A 26,721-nucleotide genomic window follows, 5' to 3' on the forward strand; every position below is an offset into this window, starting at 1 on the left:
TAAATACGTAAAGAGAAGTTTCACAAACGTGACATTTGGCAGTTGAATTTATTTTTAACGTCGTGAATTAGAATGAAAATTTTCCAAGCAAATTTACATCCAAATTAGTAAAACATTTGCTCTAGTAAATTCATTACGCCATTCCAACGAGGACAAGGCCAAATATGGTACAGACAAAAATACTATCAGTGTTTCCACGGTCAATCAAAAATATTCCAAGAAAGTAACATTCTTCAAAAATCTTTATTATAAGAGGTAACTTAGATGAAAATGATGTTTTCCTGTCACTCAAAGTAAACGTGAAACTGTAAACCATTTCTATAAAACGTTAAATTTCAGTTATCTAAAGTAAAAGCAGCCACCCTCACATGCTGACTCAAGTCCAATTAAAAATTATCTATCTGAGCGATTTAATAAATTTTCCTATTTTAACAAGAATAGTCATGCATTAGCACTAGAATTAAATATAACGTTATTTTAATAAATCCATATATTGTAAAGACAAACATCTCATAAATAAATTTGAAATGAATAAAATACGTTTGAAGACAGTAATTCATTCAGAAATCATTGTTATCGGTGGGTTGAGAAGAATATCCCTCATTAGAGAGATGTAAGTTGCCTAGAAAACAATATTGGCGTTGAAAATACGCACTTAAACCACTCTAAATTAGCCTTAATTTAATGCAAACTTTGTAAATTCAGTGAATAAAGATAGCATTTCGAAGGCCTTCCATATCTTAAACATGTCGAAACACTCAAATTAGGATCTGCAATCAAAAGCTTTTGCTTGCTGTTATAATTTTTGTTCCAGCGTATTATGTCGGCATTTGAATACAATACCGCGTTCATCATCAAGTAAACTATAAGATATTAAAAGTGCTACACATTGAATCGAGTTAAATTTTGCTTTTGGAAGCTTATCCAAATCGATTAAGGCTTTTATAGTCTTAAGTGTGTTTTAGCGTAAAATACCTGATAATATGCAAAATTTTAAAGCGGGCATAATATGATTTATTTTGTGTATATTTGAAACATGAGGTTTTTCGTCTACCCAAAAGGCTTGTGGTTGTAGTGTTCCGCGAGCGTCTTCCGAGTGTTCCGTGGAAAATAAATCGAAAATACGTCTTGATGGGTCGCCATCGCGATCTAGGGATCGTGAAGTTGTCGCCCAACTGCCCGCTCAATATCGCGTCGCCGTCGGCCTGAAGCGGACTAAATGAGGTAGGGTAGTGGCATTTTCGTCAACCGTCGGTCTAGCTTTTTGACTGAGAGAGAGAGAGATTTATTATTCGTCAACCAGAAAAAAAAACATAAATACAATGATAATAATAATAAATATAAAGCAATAAGAACAACGTGTCTTCGGTATGGACTGGAGGCAGCGATACGACCCTGCGGTCATCAGAGTCAGCTCCCACCATGTTCGCACCAATTGAAATAAGGTCACAGTAAAAATATTTAATATTATAAAGCGGTTATAAATTCTAGAATTCTGTATCTTTGTTGTTTTAAGTTCATTATCGAGTTTGCAGCAATCCTTTGGGTTTTGCTATAGGCAAACAGGTAGGTTTAAAAAATACAGGTAAATAGTTCCACATATCTATCTGGTTTTACTTTGAAATGCTGAAAAAATTACTCATTTTGCGTTAAACTCGATTCAGCAGGTAAAAAACTGCAGCTTGCAAACTTGCAGCAATTACTTACTATCTCCATTAGACGAAACATTAGAGGCAAGCACTACATAATGGAAAGTAAACGACATAGAAAGGTAAAATGAATTTGTGGATTCATATACACAGCAATCAAATTAAGAAACAATAAAACATTTATAATAAATGAAATATGTAAAATATTCAATTATATTTAGGTATGTTTAACACATTTCTGTTAGTTTTCGGGGCGCAGTTGGCAAGTCGCCACGACGAACCCATTGGGAACCGCTACATTACACCATTTTTCTCTATCAATTTTACCCTTCCATTTTTTTGGTGTTCCGCGAGGTGAGATAAAAAGTGTAAGTGTTCTGTGGCCGGAAAAAATTGAGAAACGCTGGTCTAGAGACAAAATAAACAGTTCGTTGGTTTTAGCTGAAATATACAGGTCGATTGTTCAGTTACTTCTATGATGGCAAGCAGTACAACCTATTTTATATGGTCTACCACATAGCGGCCTCAATAAACCCTTTCGTATTCCGCTTGGCCGGCAAGTGGACGGAGGTACAAATCATCTTTTCTATATGTGCCTTTGATATGAAAGTTCATTTATTCCTTCGTTTGAACCTCATATTTCTGACTGCGAATACCCATTATCTTTATATTCTTAGGGCGACGGTATCTAACCTCCCAAGATGTCCGGATAATTGACTTACTATACGACCATGTAAACAAGATTTTTATGTCTTTTCTATTTGCGTTGTTAATTTATGTAGAATTCAATTTCTATCAAGAAGCATGGACTGGCAAGATATGACAAGAATTCATCCTTACGAGCATTCAGTTCCACAAAGGCTTCACACTATACGCTAACAGTAATAGCTTAGATATTCGCCATATACACAATAGCTTTCTTTTGTCTCTCAAATTAGCATCTTCAGTTTCATGTCTACCTTTCCGACCTTCTCTTGTTGCAGTTGAAATTATTACACTAGTCGCCTTACTCACTCTTCAAAGATGACAATAAGGGTATTAGTCCTCATCGGGGGCCACCTTTGGATTCATTAACTTGAACTCCTCCATCATGTGATGCAATATCAACAAAAAGGAAGTGAAACTTGCATTGTTATATCAACGCAATATTGGCATAAAAAAGTAGGCCTAATATTTTTGACAAACCAGAGAAAATTACAAATAATTTTCAACGGGGAAAATTTACTCAGCATAAGGCCGTACAATAAATTAAAAGACGCATATTTGCCTGTAGCCAATGAATGGTTTGATTCTTTGTTCTTCAAAGAGAGAATAATAAACAAAAAAAACATTGCTTAGTTTTCAGGGCAATTGCATACTATTGGTTTGAAGAGTTCTTTCCCAAAAATGTTCTCCGTTTTGTTGTTGAAAATGTTAACTTTTTGCTTGAATTACTAATTCTTCTACTGTTGGCGCTATAAATGCGCCCCAACTGCAACGTTCAAAACTTTTAATTATTGTCCTGGTAGTTTTGATTAAAACCTATAATACATATAAACCGTCAAATGTAAGGGAGCGTAGATTTAAATCGTTTTTCCATAATGTCTATTTAAAATCTCACTATGAGAAATGTTGTGTTGGTAACACATTATTTTACACTATATTCATTATGTTTTTTTTTTTATATAATATCTTGTTTATTCAAAATCCTATATATTTATTTTTACATTTATGTTTTGCTAGCTTATGTGGCTCGTAAATAAAATAGGTCGTTATCTATTGATTTATTATGGATGCGTTATGTACAGAGTGGTATATTGTATAAATATATCACCTTCATTTATTTTAAATGCAGCCTACGATTTGTGTCCCTAAGTATAAAATTGATGCCACCATTGGACAGGAATATTTCTGAATTCTTTACAGATGAGACATTTTAATGTGGAATTTTACCACCTTGTTGGTATTGTGTTCTTCAATAAGCAATAATATTTATTCGATGATAAAATATTTACTACGCTTACATAATTTACTATAATGATTTATGTGCAGAGCCTGTGAGCAAAGAAAGACCAGTGAATTCGAATTGATTTATAATAATACGAGCCATTCCACACAGTCGAAAAAACTCTCGCCCGTTATTTGATCGATAAAAATTGCAATTTAATTTTACGTGATATCTCGGGATTACTGTAAACTTATTATAACTTTACCAAATAAGGAAGACTTCTGCTGATGAAAAAATTTTCAACTTTTTAAAAATCATTATCTCAATTTGCAAGATTCGGTATTTAAAATTGACAGCTTTCATAAAGGGTCATAATCGACGAAAAATAAACAGAAGATTTCAAATTATATTGACTGTAAATTGAGTAGTCAAAATCTAGTAATGCGCATAGTTCATACAAGAATTATAAAAATATAGACCCACTATGTCAAACGGGTAACGGATTCATAGATTGAATCATCAAATCCTAAATTTAATAGTGCCAATATGATATAATAATAACAATGATATATATTTTTAACAATTATAAAATATGTAATAAGCATTGGATTTGAAGGCAAATTTTAATTTTAGAAAAATTGTTTAACTTAGTTGTATGATAACGGTACAACACAAGTCCAAAAGCGCAATAATAATTGTCTCACAACCTGTGGGAACTTTAGCAAATAAAATATTGTCAACCAACAGCGCCCTCTATTGATTATTAATAACCCAGACTGACGAATCACATCTTGACAGCGCTATTTTGAAATATATTGGTGAAAATACCGAGTTCAGCTCTAAGCTCAATACCGATGAAACAAAGCCTTATGTCTACGATGTTAAATATTAAAACCAGAACGCACTTGTTAATTAAGAATGCTCGGAATTTAAGTGGTAAAACCCATTTAGAACCAAATAAAAATAATAATTGCGTGATGATAAATAAATAAAAAAAGCCCAATGAAAACACCCGGAAGTCTTACCATGTACTGTATTTGAATGCTTGTCATACATTTTGTCACAGTCAATGCCTGGAACACCCAATTAATACGCATTTCAACGATAACCCAAATCTAATACATTACAGGCCAAGCAGGGCTTTATCTAGTCATACGTTAGTTTTATACCAGCATTTCTGAATCGAAGCGAAATTTCTTTCCGGGGGAAAATTTTGACAGAATTTAAAATGGAGGAATCTGCGCAAAAACCAGACTGGAAGTTGAGAGTAACACCAGCTAAAAATATCTTAAAGATTGAACAAACAACGTAAACTGAGATTTTATGCATAGTGAGGAAAATATAAAGCGTTCCAAATTAAGCAAATAGGGGAATTGATCTAAAAGTATTGGATCCACTGTTCTATACAAAGAGTGAGCTTCTCTCTCATACAAATATTTGAAGTTCCCATGCCGTATAACTAAGGGTAGATGTCGCAAAACTTCACTCCGCGAATGTACGAAGGTGATCTATATTTTTGTTACGTTCATGTTAATTTTCACTTTATAATATGTAATATTTATATATATTTATGGGAAAACTGATGGCAACGTTTTTAATTAATGTTGTTTTTAAAAGCTAAAAAGTGACTAAAACGATGTGAATTCTTTCGATTTTGGGAATGTCTAAATCTAACCTAACTACAGGTTTCAGTTTCATGTCAAGTCATGGTTAGTTAGGGTGATATATCTGGGAGACTAAGTACATTGCCATCTATATGTATTCCATATAAACTTATCAATGTTATGTAGGCTTGCACGTAATTTACGGATTTACGGAATTACGTAATTATTTGGAGTTACGGAAGGGAAGTTACGAATTACGTAAAGTCGTAATTATTGCATTGAAACAGCTTTCTTCAAAGCAGTCAATTTCGTCGATTGCGAAAAATGAAAGCTCAACAAGTAAAAGAAGTTAGAGTTCCGGTATTCGCAGCCGTTTTTCTCACTTTTCTCTCTCTTGTTACGTAGGTGAAGGAAGGCATGACGCGTTGCCATTTACTAACCTATTATCAACTTATCTGGCATGGCCAATGTAAATTATTAACGTAGTTAAGGGGGAAGAACTGAGTAGGGACGTTTGACGCCAACACACCTGGTTTTAACTTCTCCCGCGACTTAAACTTAACCGTACATAAGTGATAGAATTGCGTTGAGACCGATTGACACACCAAGTGTGGATTAGCAATGCTTAACCATTCTTTATTGTTAATATCAACACTTGATATATGAACATGGAATATCATACTGTTTTTGGCTGTTTTATTTTAGACTTGGGGTATAAACAGGAAAATATCCATAACCTTTCAACACGACGATCTTGTGAAATTTAACGAAGAGCTTTCGCGACGAATGGAACGAAATAGGCGAAAAGAGCGATTGATTACTCGCGCCAATACCTCGCCGTGATAATTAATGTCGCGCTTATCAAATAGCAATATGACGACAAAAGAGAGATTGCGTAATGAACCAACGCAACTTCGTCTTCTCGGCATCGGTAAAGCGATTGAGACGGCAGAGAAACAACAAAACGACGGATTTCTCGCGGACCGCTAAAAATTTAACTGCTATCAAATATGAGCCTGTGTGTTTATTCTGTGCGAGATCCATTTTCTATTACAAAATCTTGATGTTCTGTTAGCGGTTTTATCGTTATATCGTTTTTCACAATTCCTCTCAATTTTTCGGCCATATATGATTAACTGTCTTACCAAATGCGGCAACTTATTTTGATTTATCGTCGACTTGAATACCACCGGCACTCGACCGAATTTGTGTCAATCTTGGCCGATAGGATCGCCGACTTGAGTTAGCAAATAAATGTCGTGAGTGTAAAATAAATGTCACAAAATGCATTGTTTTGCGATATAACTTTGTATTTTCGGAGAAGGCATATCATATAAGTTCGGTATTTAAATTATACGCAAATAAATAATATTTGATCTAAATTTATCGCAAATAATGTTATAAACATTCAGTCCGCGAAATGATTAAATGTAAAATGAAGCATGGTAATCGGAATATCGTCAATAAGTCGACATCAATAATTATTATTATAAAATGCTAACAAGGCAGTAATGTCGGATAATGCAGAAGACGCTGCAAAAACAAGTCTTCGTCGCGAGGAAATCGCAAGTATAATCAAACGAGAGAATACGCTCGTCGTTGGTTAATGAATTAGAAACCCGTAATTTTTATTCAGTGCTAAGGTGGTTTTAAAAAACTATCGTTTTCATAAATATCCGTATACCAGTGTCGGTAATGATAAAATAAAATTGATCGCATAAAAATGGGACGGTTAATTTGCGAAGGTGATAAAGGAAAACCAAAGCTAACACAAAAGATGAAAATCAGAATAAAATTAATTTGAATTCACTTCTCGATATTTGTATTTAACATCTGCCGCCGGCGTGTAGAACTGCCAAGAATATGAAAACCCAACTTCAATGTCCCATTCGGAAAAGAAGTGGATTCAATTGGTTGTTATGATAGGTTTAAATGCGTGGAAAAATATCGCAATTACGGGGTCATTACGTAATTGATTTTGCCGTAATTACGGAATTGATTTTTGTCAATTACGTGCAAGCCTAATGTTATGTAACTAAGAATTTTTGTAATGGTATAAAATACATCTTTAACCACGTGTTCTATAATTAGTCAATTTCATTGCCTACTCGAGTGACGCAAATGATGACCTTGAATTTTAACCATTTACCTATTATATATATATGTTTGCTTGTCAAACGACTAGTCGTCTGAAGTTTTGTTGTGCTCAGTATACACTCTGTAAATATAGTGCTGATAATATGTGTACTTTTTCAGAACTACGGTATATTATAACTAAGATATTGCATAAAAAATGTTCTTTTTCAGAAATATAAAAAGGGAAAATTTCAAAATCCTCACACATAATTTATTTTCAAAAAACTTTTAGATGTAATAAGTAATGGAAAATTGAACAGCTTAGAAATGTTGTGTCATTTAAGTCGCGTTGTTAATCCCTGAACACTTACAAAATCGACCACGCAATAGTACATTTGGTATGCCATTCCGTATTGTTCAACATTAATATCGATAAGCTTATCAAGATTATAATACAACTATTTTAATCAATAAATACGTTTCCCAGTTGTTTTTTATGAGATTAATGACATTCATTAGTGCCTAACTTTAATTTTTAATCGCATTATAGTTTACCAACGCAAAATTCAATCACTCTCCATGTTACTAAAACATGACACGCAACTCGTATTATAACTCGATATTTCATGCTTGGAAACATATAAAGTCACAAGAACATGTTTGCATATGTCAAGGCAAACAGTGTACATGCGTCACCTTTATCAGTGCAAAGTAAATTTGTCATTTATATGTGTAAATTAACATACAGGAAAACTTATAGTAGGTTTCCACGAGATGTGATTACAAGGTACATATAATGTTGGTGGCATGGTTATTTTCACTAAGCAATAAAATAAGTTATTCAAGTAAGCTTTTTCACACAAAACTTATATTTATATATTTACAAGACATGGTCATGCACATGAACATGAGATTTAAAAAGTTAACATAGTATGAGACTATACTCACTGATTTTCGGGGAAAATTGTGATTTCATAATATAATTTTGATTTTATCCAATTATTAATATTTTAAATAAAAATAACATAATCTCTTTCCACGAAATAACAAGTATATTTGTAATTTTCAGTATATTATGTTTAACTGACTAATAAACTATATCATTTGAAGCCATATCTTGTTTCATTTGAAGAAGTTAGACTATGATCTAACGAAAGCTCTCAAATATACTTGCTATTTCGTGGAAAGAGATTATGCAATACCTATTTATCTTTATAATACTATCTCGTTCAAGCATCCTTGTGGCAACTGACACATACGGATCCGAAGTAGAGAATAAACAAGGAGAAAGAACTTGCAGTTCAGTACACAATACCCTAGTATACTCCGTATTAATATTTTCATGCAGAAACGATTAAAACAAATGTATCAAAAGCCTCGATATGGAATCAGAACGATTTTATGGTCAGTATTTTTAATTTTTTTTTTTTTCAAACTTATTAGTTTGAAAATTTGATTCAAATAAGATATCATAAACATAAAGCAAAACTACAAAGCACAACCTGACTGTTGTCTGCTACTATAATGTATATTTTTTTTATTTAATGGCAAACTTGATCCAAATTAATCAGGCTAGATAAATAAATTGACAAGTGGGCCCTCTGAAATCCTACCGCCCAATCAAAAGTCGGGTTCTTATGTATTTGGTCTTTTATCTGAAGTGGTTGTGTCAGGTATTCACCCACCTGCAGGTAAAATCTCTTAGCCCTACCCAACTGGTCGGTCTGGTGTCATTTTACATGGGTTATTTTTTTTTTGTCAACCATTAAGCCCTAAAGCTTCACTCACGGCTTTTCTATTCAGTTCTATTTAGCAATATATGTAAAACGCACTCCTCTAAAAAAAAAATGTTTACGCCAAAATTCCAAAATTTCTATTGAAGATTTTGTGTCTAGTAATTATTCCTAATTAAATAAATTTTATTTCAACGTTTTCTTGTGTTATTTTCCAACAGAACAACGTCAAAACCACTATTATTGCAAGAATGGTTACTCTAAAATTCACGATTGTATTTACAGAATTTTCAAGTTAACCAATTTTGATGACGTTACACCTCTGAATATTAGGGCACACGCCCCCCTCAACGCATCAAAGTGATCTATTTCGACCATAAAATTCGTTTACTATTCAGAGATGTGTATGTACATGGAACAAAAGTCTCACTTATCCCCATTGTTTTCAGAAGCTGTTTTTAATTTTTTTGTTTTGCTGTTTTGTTCATTTTATAGTCTAATCTGTGGAATCGTCTTGTATATATTTTTTGATATCTTTAAACACTATATGTGCGAGTACTTTCTGCAAACAACCAAGCTTGGATGGTTATATTAGAAATCTGCGTCATATGAATGACACTTTTGAAAACCTTGTTGGATCTAAAAGTTATTGACTGTTGTTATACTTTTGTTCGAAGGAAATCAGTGATTCTATAAGTCAATTAAGATTTACTGAGGATAGCGCTCCTTGAGCTAATATTAGCCATTAATGGGCAAACATTTGTTTACTGCATTCATAGCGTTATACACATCGACTGCTGTTTGATCTCTCGTTAGTTTGCAAGTAGAAGTTAATTTAGAAGCTTTAGAAAAATTCGTTTGGCATTTTACCAAAAGGTATGGATTTAGAACATATAAATAAGATTGCGTGTAGACGAAAGGTATGTACCAAGAAAAGCAAAGTTTTCAATTAATATGACGCAAAAAGTTGTAATTTCACTGGTTTGAATTTTCTGCAGAAAGTTGAATCCTTAATTTAGTTATTTAAAAAAATTATAACGTGAGTTTAAATACCTAATTACCTATTTCAGTAATACTGTATTTCACTCAATGATAAGAAAAATTGTTCATGCTGTTATCAGAATGTGAATGCGAATAACGTAAATATATATCCAGTGACATTGCAGGTTAACATATTTAAAAGGGGAAAGTTTTTATTAGAATTTATCACACAAACTATTGTAAAAATCAAGTTAAATGTGCAGAAATTCAGTTACTTTCTCGCAAACTGCAATGCTTGGATACTGAATAATTTTTTTAGTCAATGGGTCGGTCCTATAGCGCTTCAACATGAAAGTGCTGACACAATGAGTTTCACAATTTCGTTTAGTCATCCAAAAAATTACCCGAATAAATACTTTAATTTAGTTAAATTAATAAAATTGTTCGATATTTTCAAGATTTTTCAAGATTAAACGCCCTATTATAATTGAAATTTAATCTCTATCTCAAGGTTTGAACCCCTTCTACATATTCATAAATTGATAAAAATACTATATATGTCATTGATCAAGCATTGTGTTATATTTGAAACCGCCAATTTTCAAAAATAGAATGAAGCATGGAATCCTTTCTTTGGGTTTACGTTTTTGTAACACTCGCAATTTTTTTTCTTTTTAAAAAAGTATATCATTAAATATTAGATATAAATACAAAATGATTGAATTTGATATTGTGTTGGATAAAATCGGCCATCTTGGCCGATATCAAATTATGTTATGCGCTCTTACGTATTGGCTAGGAATACCTTCTGGATTGCATAATTTGGCTTCCGTGTTTTACGCTCCTCCCATTGACTACAGGTATGTTGCTATAATTCTTATTTAAGTTAGTGAATTGGCACGGGTTTGGCACATATTTTCCAACAAAGTGTCTTTTTATTGTATGTTTTGTCATTGTATAATGCAAAGTAATGTTTCTCCTGGGAAAAGCTAAAACGACAACATAGTATAATTAATTCTTCATAAGTATAAGTTGGGATAAATGAATAAGACGTTTATTTTAATCTAAAATCGGTGCAGCATTTGCTCATGGAAACGAATAGAAAAGTTCTGCAAACTTATATTGTACTCGTACTTATGATTTTCTGGGCAAAAGACTGGCTCTTGATATAGGAAAATATTCATTTGTTTTTATAAGTAAAAGATTAAGAAAGAGCATCTTACGCAATTCTTTAATATGGCATATTATTTTGCAGTTGTAAAATTTTTAATCTGTGTCCTAAAGTGCTATAAAAAACGTACAATTGATATTACTTCCAGATGCAACGTTCCACCGATTGACAACGCAACAGTATATCCGAATTTAAACGAAAGCGACATACTGAATCTTACGACACCTTACAAATCCGGGAAATATGACACTTGTGAACGGTTGGTTTAATACTCTATGTTGGTATTTAATTTAATACTAATTTATTACCCTTTTGAAGAATGTTTGTCTTGAAAGTCTTTTTAATTATGGGTAACAAACATAGTAAAAAATTTGTGACCTTGCATTTTGTATTCATAAATAAAATGGCTTGTGATATGGGAAATATTGAGTATGTGTGTATTCACATTGGAAAAAATGAAATGAAGCTCATTTCAGGTGTTCGTTTTGATGAAAAACTTTTGCACAGCGTCTGGTAATTTTTGTAGACATGTAAAACAGTTACTTATATCATATTTGTCTGAAACGAAATTTGAGATAGTGCATTGTTTTTTATAAGTAAATAACAAGGATTTTTGTGCTATATAAAATAGGTTTATTAACCATGTAAGCGCTAACAAAATAACATTGCCTGCAAAACAGATAAAATTTTATCAACTTTTATGTAAGTATAAGCGCCATCACAAAACAAACAAATATTTCAACCTCGTTCAGGTATGGATACGACTTGAGTGAATGCGATGGTACGTTTGATTGTGTCAACAAATCATCACCAGCGATCAAATGTGATATGGGATATTGGTTTGATACTACGGAATTCACAAGTACTATTGATACCACGGTAAGATTTACCTCATTTTTGCGTGTAATACATTGCGAAAATTTTTAAGAAATATGATTTACAGAATTTTCGATGCATTCAACAATTCCACTGACTGCTATTTTTTAAATGAAATATTATTTAAGAGATTGTATAAATAATATTTAATGGCCAAAAGATATATATATATATATATAAAACACAGAATAAAAATGATGTCTAGTGAAAATTAATAATAGCATTGTACAAGATTCGTCTAATTTTAATCAGTGTTAAAAATGATTCATGTGGCACAAAAAGTGACTACCCGCTGTGCTGAACAGTTTGTTACCTCATCATCATTGGTTTTAAGTTAGATATTCCCTTTCAATTAAAGGAGTCTGTATTCACATAATTATATTTTTCACTCACAATATTTTACGTAATTTTCATTTTACACAGTGGGGAATGATATGCGACGAAAAAATCATCAGCACTGCAGTGACTGCGTTCTATTTTGCTGGGATGTGGGCAGGTGCAATTGTATTCGGTTACACATCTGATTTGTAAGTACAATTTTAAGTTAATCGTATCCTACTATATCCAACTGAATTTTGAGTTCTTCTGCAAAATATATTGATAAAAAAGTCACATGTATATCTAACATATATATAGTCAATTTTATCCTCAAATTGAGTCCAATTGAATTTTATTTTAAAACATTATTAATTTGAAATTATTTACATTGTATTACCAGCTAATATAGTCATTTCATTCATGTTATTATTCAAACTGAAATCTCACATAGATGTCATGTAAATTTCATGCAAAGAACACCATAAAGATGAAGCCGGGGGTTTTGTAAACATTTTCAGTATGTGATAAACAGGCAAAAAAGCTGTTGATTGCTTCATTTTACAAACAAAGAATTATCCCAGAAAATTTAATGTGTCGATTTTTCATCCTCTGTATTACATAAAACTAAAATTTTTAATGTAATAAATGCAATGACAAATATATTTCATTATTATTTTCAGATATGGCCGCCGCATAACCATGTTTCTGACAAACATTGGAGCTTTGGTATTTGGTATCGCGACTGCATTTGCTCCATATTTTTGGTTGTTTGCTATACTCAGGTTTTTTGTTGCAATGTTTTCTCATGGATCTTTTCTATCTATGACAGTGTATGGTAAGTTTTTTAACAAATTCTAGCTTAAACAGAAATATCAGATGAAACTAATGATAACTCGCAAAGGACAAGATTGAATAACAATTTCCAAACAAACCGAATTAATAGCATCTTCATTTTTCAAGTTTGTCCTTTCTGATTCAGTATATGCATAAAAGCAAATGCACCCTCGCAAATTTTTTTGACGATCGTGTTTTGTAATATCGCTTTCAAACCTTGTTATAATTTGTTGGAAACAAATAATTTTCAAATAATTAAACACGTAAGGAAATATTTAAATATTTAATTTGCGGTGAAATATCAGTAAGGAATAGAACATATCATCAATATTTGACCACTTATGTGAATTTCAAATAAAAGGTTATGTTGCAAATATATTAATTAAATACTAAAATAGGGTTTTTGAGTTGCTGAATTTGAATAGTTAACAGATGATAATATTTATATTTAAAAACTTTCTAGGTTCAAGTACATATAGTCTCAAATATATTTTATCGAACTATTTACATTATACGTACGTCAGATTTGAATAAACAAAAAAAACAATACTCATTTATTATCTTTTGTAAATAAAAAAATCTACTAATTCGGAACAAAATATTGTTCGATTTGGTTGCCTAAATATTTGATATGGTATATTACAACAATTGAAATATAATATGTCAGATATGGATGTCCTAGACCAGTGATTTTCAACCAGTGTTCAGCGAGAGACCTCCAGGTGTTCCGCGAAAAATTGCTTTTTCGGAAGTATTATGACGTCATTTGAATAATATAAATAGCGTCGATTTATGAACGGCGAGTCATAGTTTTGGAAAGTCAGTATAAAAACTTGTAACCAGATAAGAAATGACAGGCCATATTCCCTTTCAATGGACTTTATCTCGGCGTGTATTTTTAGTGATCAATTCCATTCTTGACCAAATAATGTTTCCAAGATGTGAACATTATACTCGACCATGAATGGAGTCATCATCGGAGTTGATTACATTCGTTGCATTTTGAAGCTTTTTTTGCAGTAATAATTACGGCGTGGCATCATCAAAATCGTCAAGTAAAGTGTTGAATTTGCAAATTCCGTAAATAAAATTGTGAATTTGTAGGTAACAATTTTAGCTATGATAATGGTCGCGGTATTGTTTTGTTGGAAAAGAAATCGTTAAAACTCGAGGTGATTAATTCTAAACAGCGTCTAATCAGCACAAAAGCAATTGGGCAAAATATAGTTTACAATATCAAATTGTTCACATTTTTTTGGCATCAGGTCGCGCATGTAAGATATCGTTAAAAAGTACTCTTCATCGTCATCTCGCCTAATCCCAAGTAGAAATCCCTTTATTTCAGCTTTTAAATCAACATTCAGGATTCACGCAATCACAGATTTATCTAATCACAGTATCTAATTGATTTATTCCGGAAATAACACTGACACTAGTGTGGAGCATAAGAAACTCAATTATCGTCTTAATAAATGTGTGCATCCCGTTGTCGATAAGGATAATATTATTCGTTTAAAACTTGGACGTTTATTTGCAAACGTCGATAAGTTAGATCTGAGCCAGCGCAAATGATAAAAATCAGAATAAAATTGAGTTGGAATTTAGAATCGCTCCTTAATGTCATTAACATCTGTCGCCGATGTGAACGCATATAGTTATACCAAAATATGAAACTTCGATCTCCGCCGATCGGCAAGAATTAATACCTGCGCACAAGAACAAAGGCAGTAATATGAAAACGTTCAGGAGGCAAAAAAAGTAGCGATTATGACAAAATTAAACAGTAAAAATTGCTTTGTTGCCAATTTTCAATGTTTCTATTAATTTCCAAATCGACATGCGATCTTCTGGACTCCTGTTGCGTTTAAAAAAAACGCGAGAAATTGAGAGCCGTTGAGAAAGAGCTGCGTGTTTGTCTCTCCTCAATTACAGAATAAAATATTTGAAACTCTTCGAAACAGACCTAAATATCACATTAAAATACCATTTCTGTTTCTAGCTACCGTAATCCTAGTATTCATAAGCAAACTTGCAAAAACATTCATTTGTACTGTACTTTAGCTCTTGTAGCTCTGAATCGGAATGTGTCACGTCTTTTCCAGCTAAAGTTGACAAGCTATATTATTGATTTCGTTATTTTATTTTCATGCCGAAATGATCGACGTCAGTTATTTGCATAATATAGTTTATTTCCAAAAATCTCGTTTGGTGTTCCGCCACAATTTTAGATTAAAAGAAGTCTTCCGCGGTACAAAAAAGGTTGAAAATCACTGTCCTAGACAACTCCGTTACTAGCAAATATAAGTAAGCTTGATATTGTTACTTACTTTATTTTCAGTTATTGAAATATCTGGCAATAAGCGAACACCTACGGGAATCCATGCACACACCGCATTTGCGGTGGGATACATTTTGGCCTCTTTATTTTCGTATTTTCTTCGTGACTGGAGATATTTTTATCTTGGGATCTCACTCACTCCTATTCCTTACATATTTTTCCATTTTTTGGTAAGTGAAACTTAACATACCTAAAGATTGAACTACAAAAATCTTTGATAGATTTCGATTATTGCTTTATGATTATTATTCAAATTGGTTTGTTCATTCATTGTATTTTTACAAATAAATATTAATATTATGCTTCAAATAAGTTGTCGATTAAATTTGTACACGAAATATTCGATACTGTAGTAATCTAGCAATAACGTCTGTAGAAAACCTTTAGTATACTAGCAAAGTATTGAGGGGAAAATAGTTTTAAATTTCTACAACTTTTTGTTTAACACTTAGGTTCCAGAATCTCCCCGGTGGCATTTTTCAAATTTACGCGATGACGAAGGAAAAGAACTATCACACAAGTTTGCAAAACACAATAAGAAAGAAATTCACAACGATGTTTGGGAAGAAGCAGAAACAGGCGATGTACTTTGCATGTGTTTTATTGTGTTATATAGTTAGTCAATTGAATTTGAATACCGAACTCTTTTTTAGATCTTGGCAAGGTATTGTTTGAGTTCTGGTTTGGTGTCGACGGACATGAATGGTTATAAAACATGATCTAAACCAGGGCCGGTGGGCCGCGAAATCGCTGCCAAATTATTTGTATTTTTCTATATTTTGTGTTAGAATTAGAATTATTTCGACTTTTTAAAATGATATCAATGCTTTTCTAATGAGGTTTCCTTTGATTCAACCAATTTAAGCACTCGAGGTGACTATTCGAAAATATATTCACATACTTTGAACTTATTTCAATATTCGAATATATTCGATTCGTTTTGTACAACCCTGCCTCGACTTATCATGACCCAGAAAACAAAAAAAGGTAATAAAGGTGGGCCGCGAAGTAAAACTCTCCATGACAGTGGGCCGCGATATAAAAAATGCTGAGAAGCACTGCCCTAAACTTATCATTTATGTAAAATATATATAAGATATCATAAAACTAACTTTTTAGCTTCAAATTTGCGTTGGCATTTTAAAATTTGAAAATAAAGTTTTTTGAATAGTTTAATCACAAAATACATTGTTAATGTTTTTTCTTTGAACGTTACAGGTAAACAAAGAATCTTTAGAACGGAAGTATGCGGTTACAGATTTGTTTAAACAGCCAAGAATGCGACTTATTACGTGCAACGTTATGTTTAGTTGGTAAATGCATCATTCATATAACGCTTAAAATAAATTCTGTTAATAAAATGTTTTATTAGCGGAAACAAATTTAACTTATGATCAATGAACTCAAAGTTGTACATTTTATCGCGATTGTTATTTATACATGCATGTTCATTTCAATACTGACAATGATTAGAAAATTTCAAGTATTTTCATGAATTGAAGAATCTATTAAAACGCTTTTCTTTAGGAATAACAACTGTTTATTTTTGCTAGGTTCGTGATTTCACTCATGTACTACGGGTTATCGTTAAACGCTGGAAGTTTATCTGGAAACATATTCCTTAATAATGCTTTGAACGGAGTGATGGAAATATTTGGATACTTTATCGTTGTTGCACTGATGGATAGGTAAGAATATTTGCGATAAAACTATTAACGTCAGAATATTTGAGAGTTTTTTTTCATAGATTTTAAAATGAAATTTTAATTTGGACTACTTTCTACTATTACAAGTGGTCAAATTTCTTGTTTGAATAAATAATTCAGCACATAGATTTGCAATTATCCTATATATTTGTTTTATAATTATACTTCCTAGTGAGCACAAGAGCAAAGTCGCTTAGTCCATCAGATATATATCAACGGCGGCTCGGCGGTGTGGCGCATCGTGCTAAGCGTTAGGAATACGCTCGCCACCGTATCTCTGATTACCCTTCGTGGGTTCGCAGGTTAGAATTCCATGCAAGGATGATCATGTGCGAGAGGATCGCTGGACTCCTCCCCGTAGTATAAGGTGGTTCACGTAACCGTTGGTTGGTTACGGCTTCCTCCAGAATCAAGTCCATGCTTCCGAAAACAAATAACTGACCAACTAATCGCATACCCGACCTGGACTGGTAACCGCACGAGAGGCCGTGGTTCGCCATATGATTAAGCCGTTTTATCGGTTTTCCTCTCCCCCGGAATAAATATGTAAATCCTATCCTATCCTAACGCGTATAATCCATATTTTCAAAATCATACTTTGGGTTCCTAAGGGATATGCTATACCTTGTTTTACCACCATCGGTTTTAGATATGCTGCACTTGTATTTCATTATCCGATCCCCAAATTTGAAGAATTATGTTTTAGTACCGAAGAAATATTTATAAATTCATATAAGACTTTTCTGTCACATTAAAGATTGAAAAACTTGACGAAAAGTGAAACTATACTCACTAACAACTATTTCATTTTCGACCGAACTGAGACAAAATAACGATAAATAGGATTATCTGAAAAAACTAGAAAAGACAATCCACTAGTGATATGCAAGATAACACCTTTTTTCAATTTTTTTTTTCAAAACTATATTTCTTTTTTTTCTTTTAAACGATGTCTTTGAATTTGCATTATAAAGCATACATTTTATTTATTAGAATCGGGCGTCGTATACTACTTTCTGGTGCTTATCTTCTCGGCGGATGTGCTTGTATTGGAAGTATGTTATGTGCTCAGTTTGCAGATGGAAATCAAGGTAAGATAATTAAAAGAGAGTTAGGGAAGAAATTATTTGACAGATTGTCGATGCCCCGTATATATCTAATCATGTTAAAAAATTTATAAGATATAAAATACTGCTCTAATTCATTATCGGCCAACCTTTGAAATTATTTCAAACATTGTTTTTCAACTAGGACAAGGTCTTACAAAATGTATGTGACTTTCCAGAGACATGTTGTCAGTCTTTTCAGAACACCATTTGTTCTCAGAGATCATTATCCATATCAAATGGACTCCCAATGCGTCAATTCAAGAAAAACTTATCTCATTTCAGCTGTCATAACAACTGGAGTAACAATGGCGTTTATCGGGAAAATAGGAGCTGGTGCGGGTTTTGGAATTATCTATAACTACACAGCTGAGCTATATCCTACGGTCGTCAGGTGCGTTTTAAATTGTGTTTTTGGAATCATTTGAAAAACAAATTTTCAAAGAATCACGCTTAGATTCTTTGCAAGATTTGACTTAGTCTCTTCAATTAGGAAATTACGATACAGTACAAAGATTTGACTTTTATGTCCGTTATAATAAATAACTAAATAAAATACGAGATTATTTTTGTTATTTTATTTCATTGGCAGTTTTGAATTTATCGCATTTCAGGGTTAACGGTCTTGGAGTTGGTTCTATGGCCGCAAGGTGGGGAAGCATATTGTCACCGTTCGTTATTCTTGCTCAAGATTATATTCCCTGGTTCCCAAGTGCTTTATTCGGATTTTTTGGAATAATAGCCGGATTTCTTGCGTTACTCTATCCAGAAACAAATAAGAAAAGAATGCCCCAAACGTTAGAGGAGGCTGAACTTTTTTACAAAGGACTTCTAGAGTGAGTTTAATTTATCACAAACTTTTTTAGGTAAAACGTTAAATCCCAATTCTACGCTCAATTTCTATAAAACGAAGCATTATCAAAATGGTAATCTTCGAATTTTGGTTCGAATTATGAAAACCAATTCAAATCACTTTGCATACTCGACTTCGTTGAGGCTGAAGTGGATTAGTTGAATCAAAAATCATGTGAAATATTTGGTTCAACTAACCCACTGCAGTAGAAAACACGCAATTTAGCAAACCAGAAGTGTGCAACCTGCGGCCCGAATGCGCCAACAAGGAAAAATGGCAAGGTGTCAATTTTGAGTGGTGTACTGCTCCCGAAACGAGTTTTTAATACAAGATAATCTAGTACGTGCAGGTAATTCCAATCCCGTTGCGTTGCAAACCCTTTACCTGTGTCCGATTTGATGACTGACTGACTTTAAAGTGCGTGCAACTACAAGTGGCCCGCGGATTCAATTAGTCGTTTGTATCTGGCCTTGCGGCTTAAAGTTTGCACATCCCTGCACTAAACAATTCCGTAAAGTGTAATATTAAATAATTCGGTCAAGCGGATATGAATTTTTGAAATTGTTTTGCACTAAAAATCATAAAATTTCCTTTTCACCCATTTCTCTTCATCTTGTGGGATCTCATTAAACGAAATGTTATATTGTTATAGAGAAATAAATGAAGAAAAAGATGATCTAAGCGATATATCAACAGTAAGCGGTTGCGAAAATGTGTCGTATCAAGACTACGAAGGAGAAAAGAATGATGCTTTACCTGGAATTAATAGTACAAAACTATAAATGAAAAAAACTAAGATGAGACAATTAAAAATTTACAAAAATTAGATAAATCATTTATCTAATTATTCTAAAAAAATATTAATAAAATTTTCCGAGTCTAGTTTGATTGATAGTATTTCAGCAGAATGAAAATAATGGATAGATATGCACCCAAATTGTGTAATTTGAAGAAACAATAGGTTCAGTAATGAGAAATTGTTTTTATCCAACGAACATTAATGCACATTGTCCATGTTTTCAAAAAAATCCACCCAAATGCCAGTGTTTGAAATTCACTATTATGCTGTACTATCTTTCGAGACGATAGCCTATATTTACTTTGATAGATGGCCCTTGAAGATTGGCACTAGTAACAGAAATTATATAATGCAGATGTAAAAATTCATGTGATTGAAAATGAATAATAAGTAATTATGCAAAAATCATATACCTAAGATCGTTAATTATTTGAGTAAAATTTGTAGTTTTTATAATCTTTGGCAAAAATTTTAACAAAGACATAAATTTGTAAATTCGTATTTATATTACAAAAATGAGAAATACCCAAACTGTCAAATTCGATGACAGATATATGGTGAAATGGCTTCCAGTACATACTTCGTTTACCAAAGGAGGGCTTCCTTTACATAGTTTTGTTTAACAATGGTGGGCTCCTTTTCATACTGTATATTTTTCATGCGTAACAGAACTTAGATCAACTAGTTAATGAGTAAATCTTTTTTATAAACGGCATTTGCTCCGAACAATGCCCCATAAAAGCAGCTACTAATATTTCACGATCTCTAAGTGGTTTGTTTTATTTGGGCCCTATTTATAACACCCTTGATGAGGTGGGAGGTCGAGGGTTCACGGTATATAAACCCGAGATGTTTAATCTGAGATGCCGACACATTTAAATAAAATATAACGCTTTAACCGCTGTAGGCGGTCACACGCCTTGAAACTTACGCACGCAAAGTACCAAACGGAATGGAGAGTCAGGGTATATGATATGATATTATAAACAATAATTTGTATAGTGTGTATGCATAATTTCAGCTTTAAGTCCATGACGACGTGATCGTGCTATAATCGTGAAATTATCCGAGTAGTGAGTGGAACGCCAGTGCCGGAAGTTAGTGTGGAGGAGCGTTTTTTTATGTATGTGCAATTTTGAGTCGGTTTCTCAAATTAGATGAAAAATAGGACATCATCAAATCTTCAATCGAAAGAAGAACTTCTGAAATTAAAGCCCACTTTTTTGTAAATGATACACACATCAATTTCATTCCCTGGTGGAGGTATCCAAGTCGTTTAACAGTTTCGATTGCCTAAAATTCTAACTCCGGAGTTTCAAAACGAACGTCAAACGTCAACGTCTGTAAAATAGATTTAATAAATGAATTTTGTTTTTTTTTCTTCAGACAAAATGGCACTAAAATATCACGATTACTCCATACAATTCAGTATATATGGGTAAATGTGAATAAACTCCGCAAAATGAATATGAGAAACATTATGGATTTGAGGCATCACATCAGTGAGAAGGCCCAGTAACAAAAGCGGGCGCGATAGTAGCCTCATGGTGCTTAATAATTGGTCAGCTCAATTGAAATTCATGGTGCAATCAGACAGGCTGTATTTATTGCTAGAAACTTCGTATATCTATTAGTGAAAATTGCTATCTGACATAGCATAGAATACGTAAAGAACACAATTACCAAAGATACTATAGAAGGAATGTAGATAGAACATGCTAATCTACTTTTAAGCATACATACAGACGTGTTAATAAATAGCAGTGGCGGCGCGTCAATAGGGCCAACCGGGGCAATGCCCCGGTTGTTTTTTCGGTATAATAAAAAATATTCGAAAAATACCTCAATATCGGTTGCACAGACTGTCTACACTAGCCATATTCTCCCGACATGGTTCATTTTTCGCTCGCAAAGCCTTCGCCGAACGTCGACGGGGCGACGCCGATTTTGCCCCGGTTGCTCATTGTATATCGTATTCTCTCTTTTATCTTCCACTCGCCGCGTTTGTCTCGTTTGTTTTCTGTTTCTTTTACTAAATCATCGGGCCGATCGGGGCTAGCCCCGAAATTACGACGACACAATGCCGACGTTTCTTACAACAACGTGTTGACATATTAACGGATTCTTTCTCGTTCGTTGGTTGCTTGAAGAGTTGATAGTTTCCTCGCCTTCGTTTTTTCGCTTGTTTCGCTATTTGAATCAGTTAGAGACCTTTAGTCCATTTGCTTTCAATTTTCCACATTCCTTTTGAGCTCCTCACTTCTTTCCGGCTTCGCATTTCTTAGCCTTAGACCTCATAAAGAATAAGGTTGATGCACTACTTCGCACTCCGTTTTCGCAGCTGCCGCTGGAACAAAAGTTAGAAGTACAACGTCTTGGGCCTTATCAACCAAAAAATTGTTCACTGGAACAATCCAATGACGGAGGAAAGCGTCGGCGTACATTCTGCGCAAAAACTTGGTATAAAAAACACGAATGGTTGTGTTACAGCGAGGACAAAAATGCACTTTTTTGTTTTTATTGCCTACTTTTTGCTACCGCCCGTGACTCACGTTGGTGTAAATTTGGTTTTAGAGATCTTAAACATCTTTCCGAGCGTGCCAGGGATCACCAATCTTCTATGGAGCATCTGGACAATGCAGTAAAATGCCGAACATTCGGAAATGTTAATATTGCAGCACAGTTGGATGAAGGACGCGCGGTTTCTATTCGTCGGCACAACCAAAACGTCGAGAAAAACCGCCATGTTCTCGGTCGATTGATAGATGTTTTGAAGTTCATTGGTTGTCACGAGCTGTCCCTCCGTGGGCACGATGAACGGGCTGGCTCTTCTAATAGAGGGGTATTTTTGGATATGGTGGAATATACCGCATCCCTAGATAGAGTATTGAGAGATCATCTTGATGCCGCAACTGTTTCGAAAGGGACATCCAAGGATATCCAAAATGATTTGCTCGACTCAATGTATAAAATTTATTTACAACATTTGGCTCTGGAAATTGGGAATTGCCAGTTCCTTTCGAATCAGTCTGACGAGACAACTGACATCACGTGCGTTTCCCAACTGGCTGTGATTTTTTGGTTTGTGAAAGATGGTAAACCTACCGAGAGATTTCACAGCTTTGTACCAATCGTTGATCGCACGACTTGCGGGATATCGGCTGTACTGAAAGAATTGTTACAGCCTTACAACGCGAAGTCAAAATTGATAGCTCAAACTTATGACGGCGCGACAGTCATGAGTGTGTCAAAACATGGTGTTCAAGTTTATATAAAAGAAGATTTTCCTCATGCGCATTTTTTACATTGTTATGCACACCAATTTAACCTCGTTATTAAAACTATGTGTCTTGATACCCCTCTCGTCCGTATATTTTTTGCAAATGTTTCGGGGTTTTCTTCATTTTTTTTCCGTTTCGCCGAAGCGCTCTGACCTCCTTCGCCAGATATGTAGCCGCCGTCTCCCAGCTTGTGCACCAACACGTTGGAACTTCCAATCACGCGTGGTGGTCTGAGCTCATTGAGTGTTTCAATGGCATTCAGAGCTCTCCGGTTTGGGACGAACGCTCTGTGAGGGAGGCGGCAGGTCTAAAGCGTCTGCTAGAATATGGTGAGTTTTCATTTTTTCTCGCTTTTTTCTCCACAATATTCTATCACGTGGATGTATTATACGGCGCATTGCAGTCAAGGCTAATGGATGGAGCGTCTGTGCAGTCGTGTATTTCAGACTTCTGCAATGCTGTATCTCGTATCCGGGAAACAATAAAATACGACGACACATGGAGTGCTTCTTTACGCCGCGGGCAAACAACGCAGCGTTTGATTTTGTCTGCAAAGGAATGCTGTGACATTCTGGTGAATCAAATAGGCGATCGTCTGCGCACTGAACACCTTGCCGCGTTCTCTTTGATGAACCCCAATTTCCCATCCATTTGTTGGCTACTGTCTCCAAATTTTACCCCATGATAAACGTGGGTAAATTGGAAAATGAATTGCGATGTATATACCGTCACGCTAATAACCGAATTGCGTAGGTCATTTTTAGCAGTTTTGAGAAAAACGTAAAAAACTTCCTAATGATTTGGTTATGCAATTGAGAGTCAATAATTTGCCATGGTTCAATTTCTTGATCGTGACCGGATTTAAGTTATTTTGTATGACGCAGTTAAGTGACATCATAATGGCGCACTGTGACTTAGGCAGAAATGTGTCTATGACTTGGTGACATACGCAATTTGCAACTTCACTATATGCACCAGTCCTGAAAACTAAACATTCCAAAGACGAATGTAATTCTCAGTATCTACAATGTCTAATCCCCAAAATAGCTAATCAGTTTCAATTAAATCATTTTTTATGTTTAAAAATATATATTTCATCAATATCTGCACACCCACCGAAATAGGACTAAGATTAAATATAAAGAATAAAACAGCAATGCACCCAATATAAAAGCCAACCAAGGTAAATTTGACTCGGACAGTGAATATCACCAGTGTACGTATTCCTATACTGGAGTAAAAATTCAAATTAATACGCGCTAAGCTAGAATCCGAGATGCAAAAACTCGAAAATACTTCGCCGAGGTTATTTTGTCTTTGTGACGTCACAATAGTACTGCGGTAACAAGGATAATTCATTATGACGAACAATTGCACAAATGTGCATGTCATACTAAATCTCCATTTTTATGGGTTTCGGAATTCCTAAAATAAAATCTGAGTTAACAGACAGGTGCGCAGCATTACATAAATACCTATTTTTTAAAAAAAGCTCAAAATCGCCAAAAATGACTTACGCAATTCGGTTATTAGCGTGACGATACACCAATCAAACTTTCATCACATCAACTTGCGCGCTCTATGGGTTCCTCATAGATAGCACTCTAGTAACTACCTTTGCGGCGTCTGCAAAATTTCTGGACATCATTTTGACGACGTCTATTTCTTCCACCGACGCAGAGCGAACATTCAGCACGCTGGAGCGTATTAAAACGTATCTCAGAAACACAATGAAGCAAGATAGATTAAATTCCTTGGCTGTTTTATCCATTCACAGAGACGTTATTTCTGGGATGCATGACTTTAATCAGCGCGTTATTGAGCATTTTGCTTCCAAGAAACCGCGGCGTGTTGCATATATGTTCAAGCAGTAGAAGTCTAGCAGCATATATATCTATGAGTGAGCGACGCATGTCTTTATCTTTGCATTACCTTTCCTTTCTTCGTAGTAACGTTTTAAACCTTATTTTAGGTTTTGTCTGCTTTCCCGAAGTTTCTGTTAATATGTCATTGTATTTATCTGGGTAAATATTGCCTTTCCTTTCGAAAGAGGTTTCAAAATAAAGTATGTCTATATTTATTAATCCCTTGACTTGGACCGGTTTTAAAGACACTTTCTTATCGTTAAAAATTGTCGCTTTTGCCGATTGGTTGTTACCGATGGAATGGTTTTTATACTCATAAAATGATGGGAGAACTTACAGCGCTCATCCTGTCCCCGTAGATGGGGGTGACTTGGTCCCGCAGTAGCTTGCCCCGGTTGTCAAAATGACCACGCGCCGCCACTGATAAATAGTGTTAAAATGAAATATTGTATTGCTGGTTATGGGTTGTACTGCAATGCATAATTCTACGTTGTTGAAATTTACCAACCCAGCAAATGGTGAAAATCAGATTCACAGATGTTGAGAGTTTGCGTTTGGAACACCTTGGAAGTACCTTCGTTTAAGCTTCATGTTGCAGTTCGTATATTGCAGTGTAATATGCAGTTTTATTCTGTAGTTCCTGAACTGCTAATGTCGGGCATGCTAATTAAATTGCAGTACTGCCTGTGCATAATGCTGATCCCGACTGCAAGATAAAATAAAGGAGAAATGCTTCAATATATAGACCCAATATCCAAAACAAAGTCGTAAGGTTATCTAATCGTTTACAGAACTCGTACCATAAGCTTTCAGATTTTGTCTGTCTAACAAATTGCAACGAACACGCACGCGCGACCGCCACAATATGAGCCATTTTAAATTTTGATGACGTCATCACACACAGAAAAAGAATTCAAAGGAGCCCATAGAAATTATCGAAGTACATGAACAACAATCTTAATCTTACACTGAATTTTAAAGCAGTTGGTCCAGTAGTTAAAGATAAAAGCAATTTGTTTTCACAACAACAACATGAAAAAGAGAAATACAAACATTAACAATGCTAACCCAGTATCAAAACGATATATAAATCCATTGCGTCTCCAATAAACCAATAAAATTGACTTCCATTGCAAAGCTACTGTAATGGACTGCCGCGCATCAATGTCAATTGGTAATGGAATTCAATGGTAATTGTAAAATACAAATTGTTTTGTCATAAATAGAAAGTGCATTACAAGCATGCCTGGTATGCAAAGCTTAAATTCAAAATTATTTAAATTAAAAATAGCTTACAAACTCTTTTAATAAATTAAAATATAAGCATTAAAGTATTAGTGAAGGTATATGCCATTGAAATCTTAAATTCAATAAAAATTTGGTAGTCTATTGAGCGATTTCAAAATATTTTAATTGGGATTTTGAACATTGCTAGTTACAAATCTGGCAACACAATAGTTGTTAATCCGCAAATCAATTTTATGGAAAGTAGGTTTTTCTCAGTTGAAGCTGTCGTGCAGTCGTTCTTCTGTGTTCTGAGTTTAGGAGGTAGAGAGGCATGTGTACACCGTCTGATTTGCAAGCATGAAGACATTTCACAGTTG

The 26,721-nt window shown here is 34.0% G+C and overlaps 1 protein-coding gene across 1 annotated transcript; it reads left to right on the plus strand.

Moving 5' to 3' along the window:
- Window positions 1-10,658: 10,658 nt before the first annotated feature.
- On the plus strand, window positions 10,659-20,281 carry LOC120336695 (organic cation transporter protein-like). The gene is made up of 13 exons (XM_078110118.1): window positions 10,659-10,830; window positions 11,290-11,400; window positions 11,894-12,020; window positions 12,441-12,544; window positions 13,016-13,170; window positions 15,508-15,677; window positions 15,960-16,091; window positions 16,726-16,820; window positions 17,061-17,195; window positions 18,207-18,304; window positions 18,605-18,713; window positions 18,934-19,155; window positions 19,825-20,281. The coding sequence occupies exons 1-13, from the start codon at window positions 10,685-10,687 to the stop codon at window positions 19,952-19,954; spliced, it is 1,734 nt and encodes a 577-aa protein (XP_077966244.1). The 5' UTR covers window positions 10,659-10,684; the 3' UTR covers window positions 19,955-20,281.
- Window positions 20,282-26,721: the final 6,440 nt, after the last annotated feature.

Source organism: Styela clava, chromosome 2 (genome assembly GCF_964204865.1).
Source record: "Styela clava chromosome 2, kaStyClav1.hap1.2, whole genome shotgun sequence".
Classification (NCBI taxonomy): domain Eukaryota; kingdom Metazoa; phylum Chordata; class Ascidiacea; order Stolidobranchia; family Styelidae; genus Styela; species Styela clava.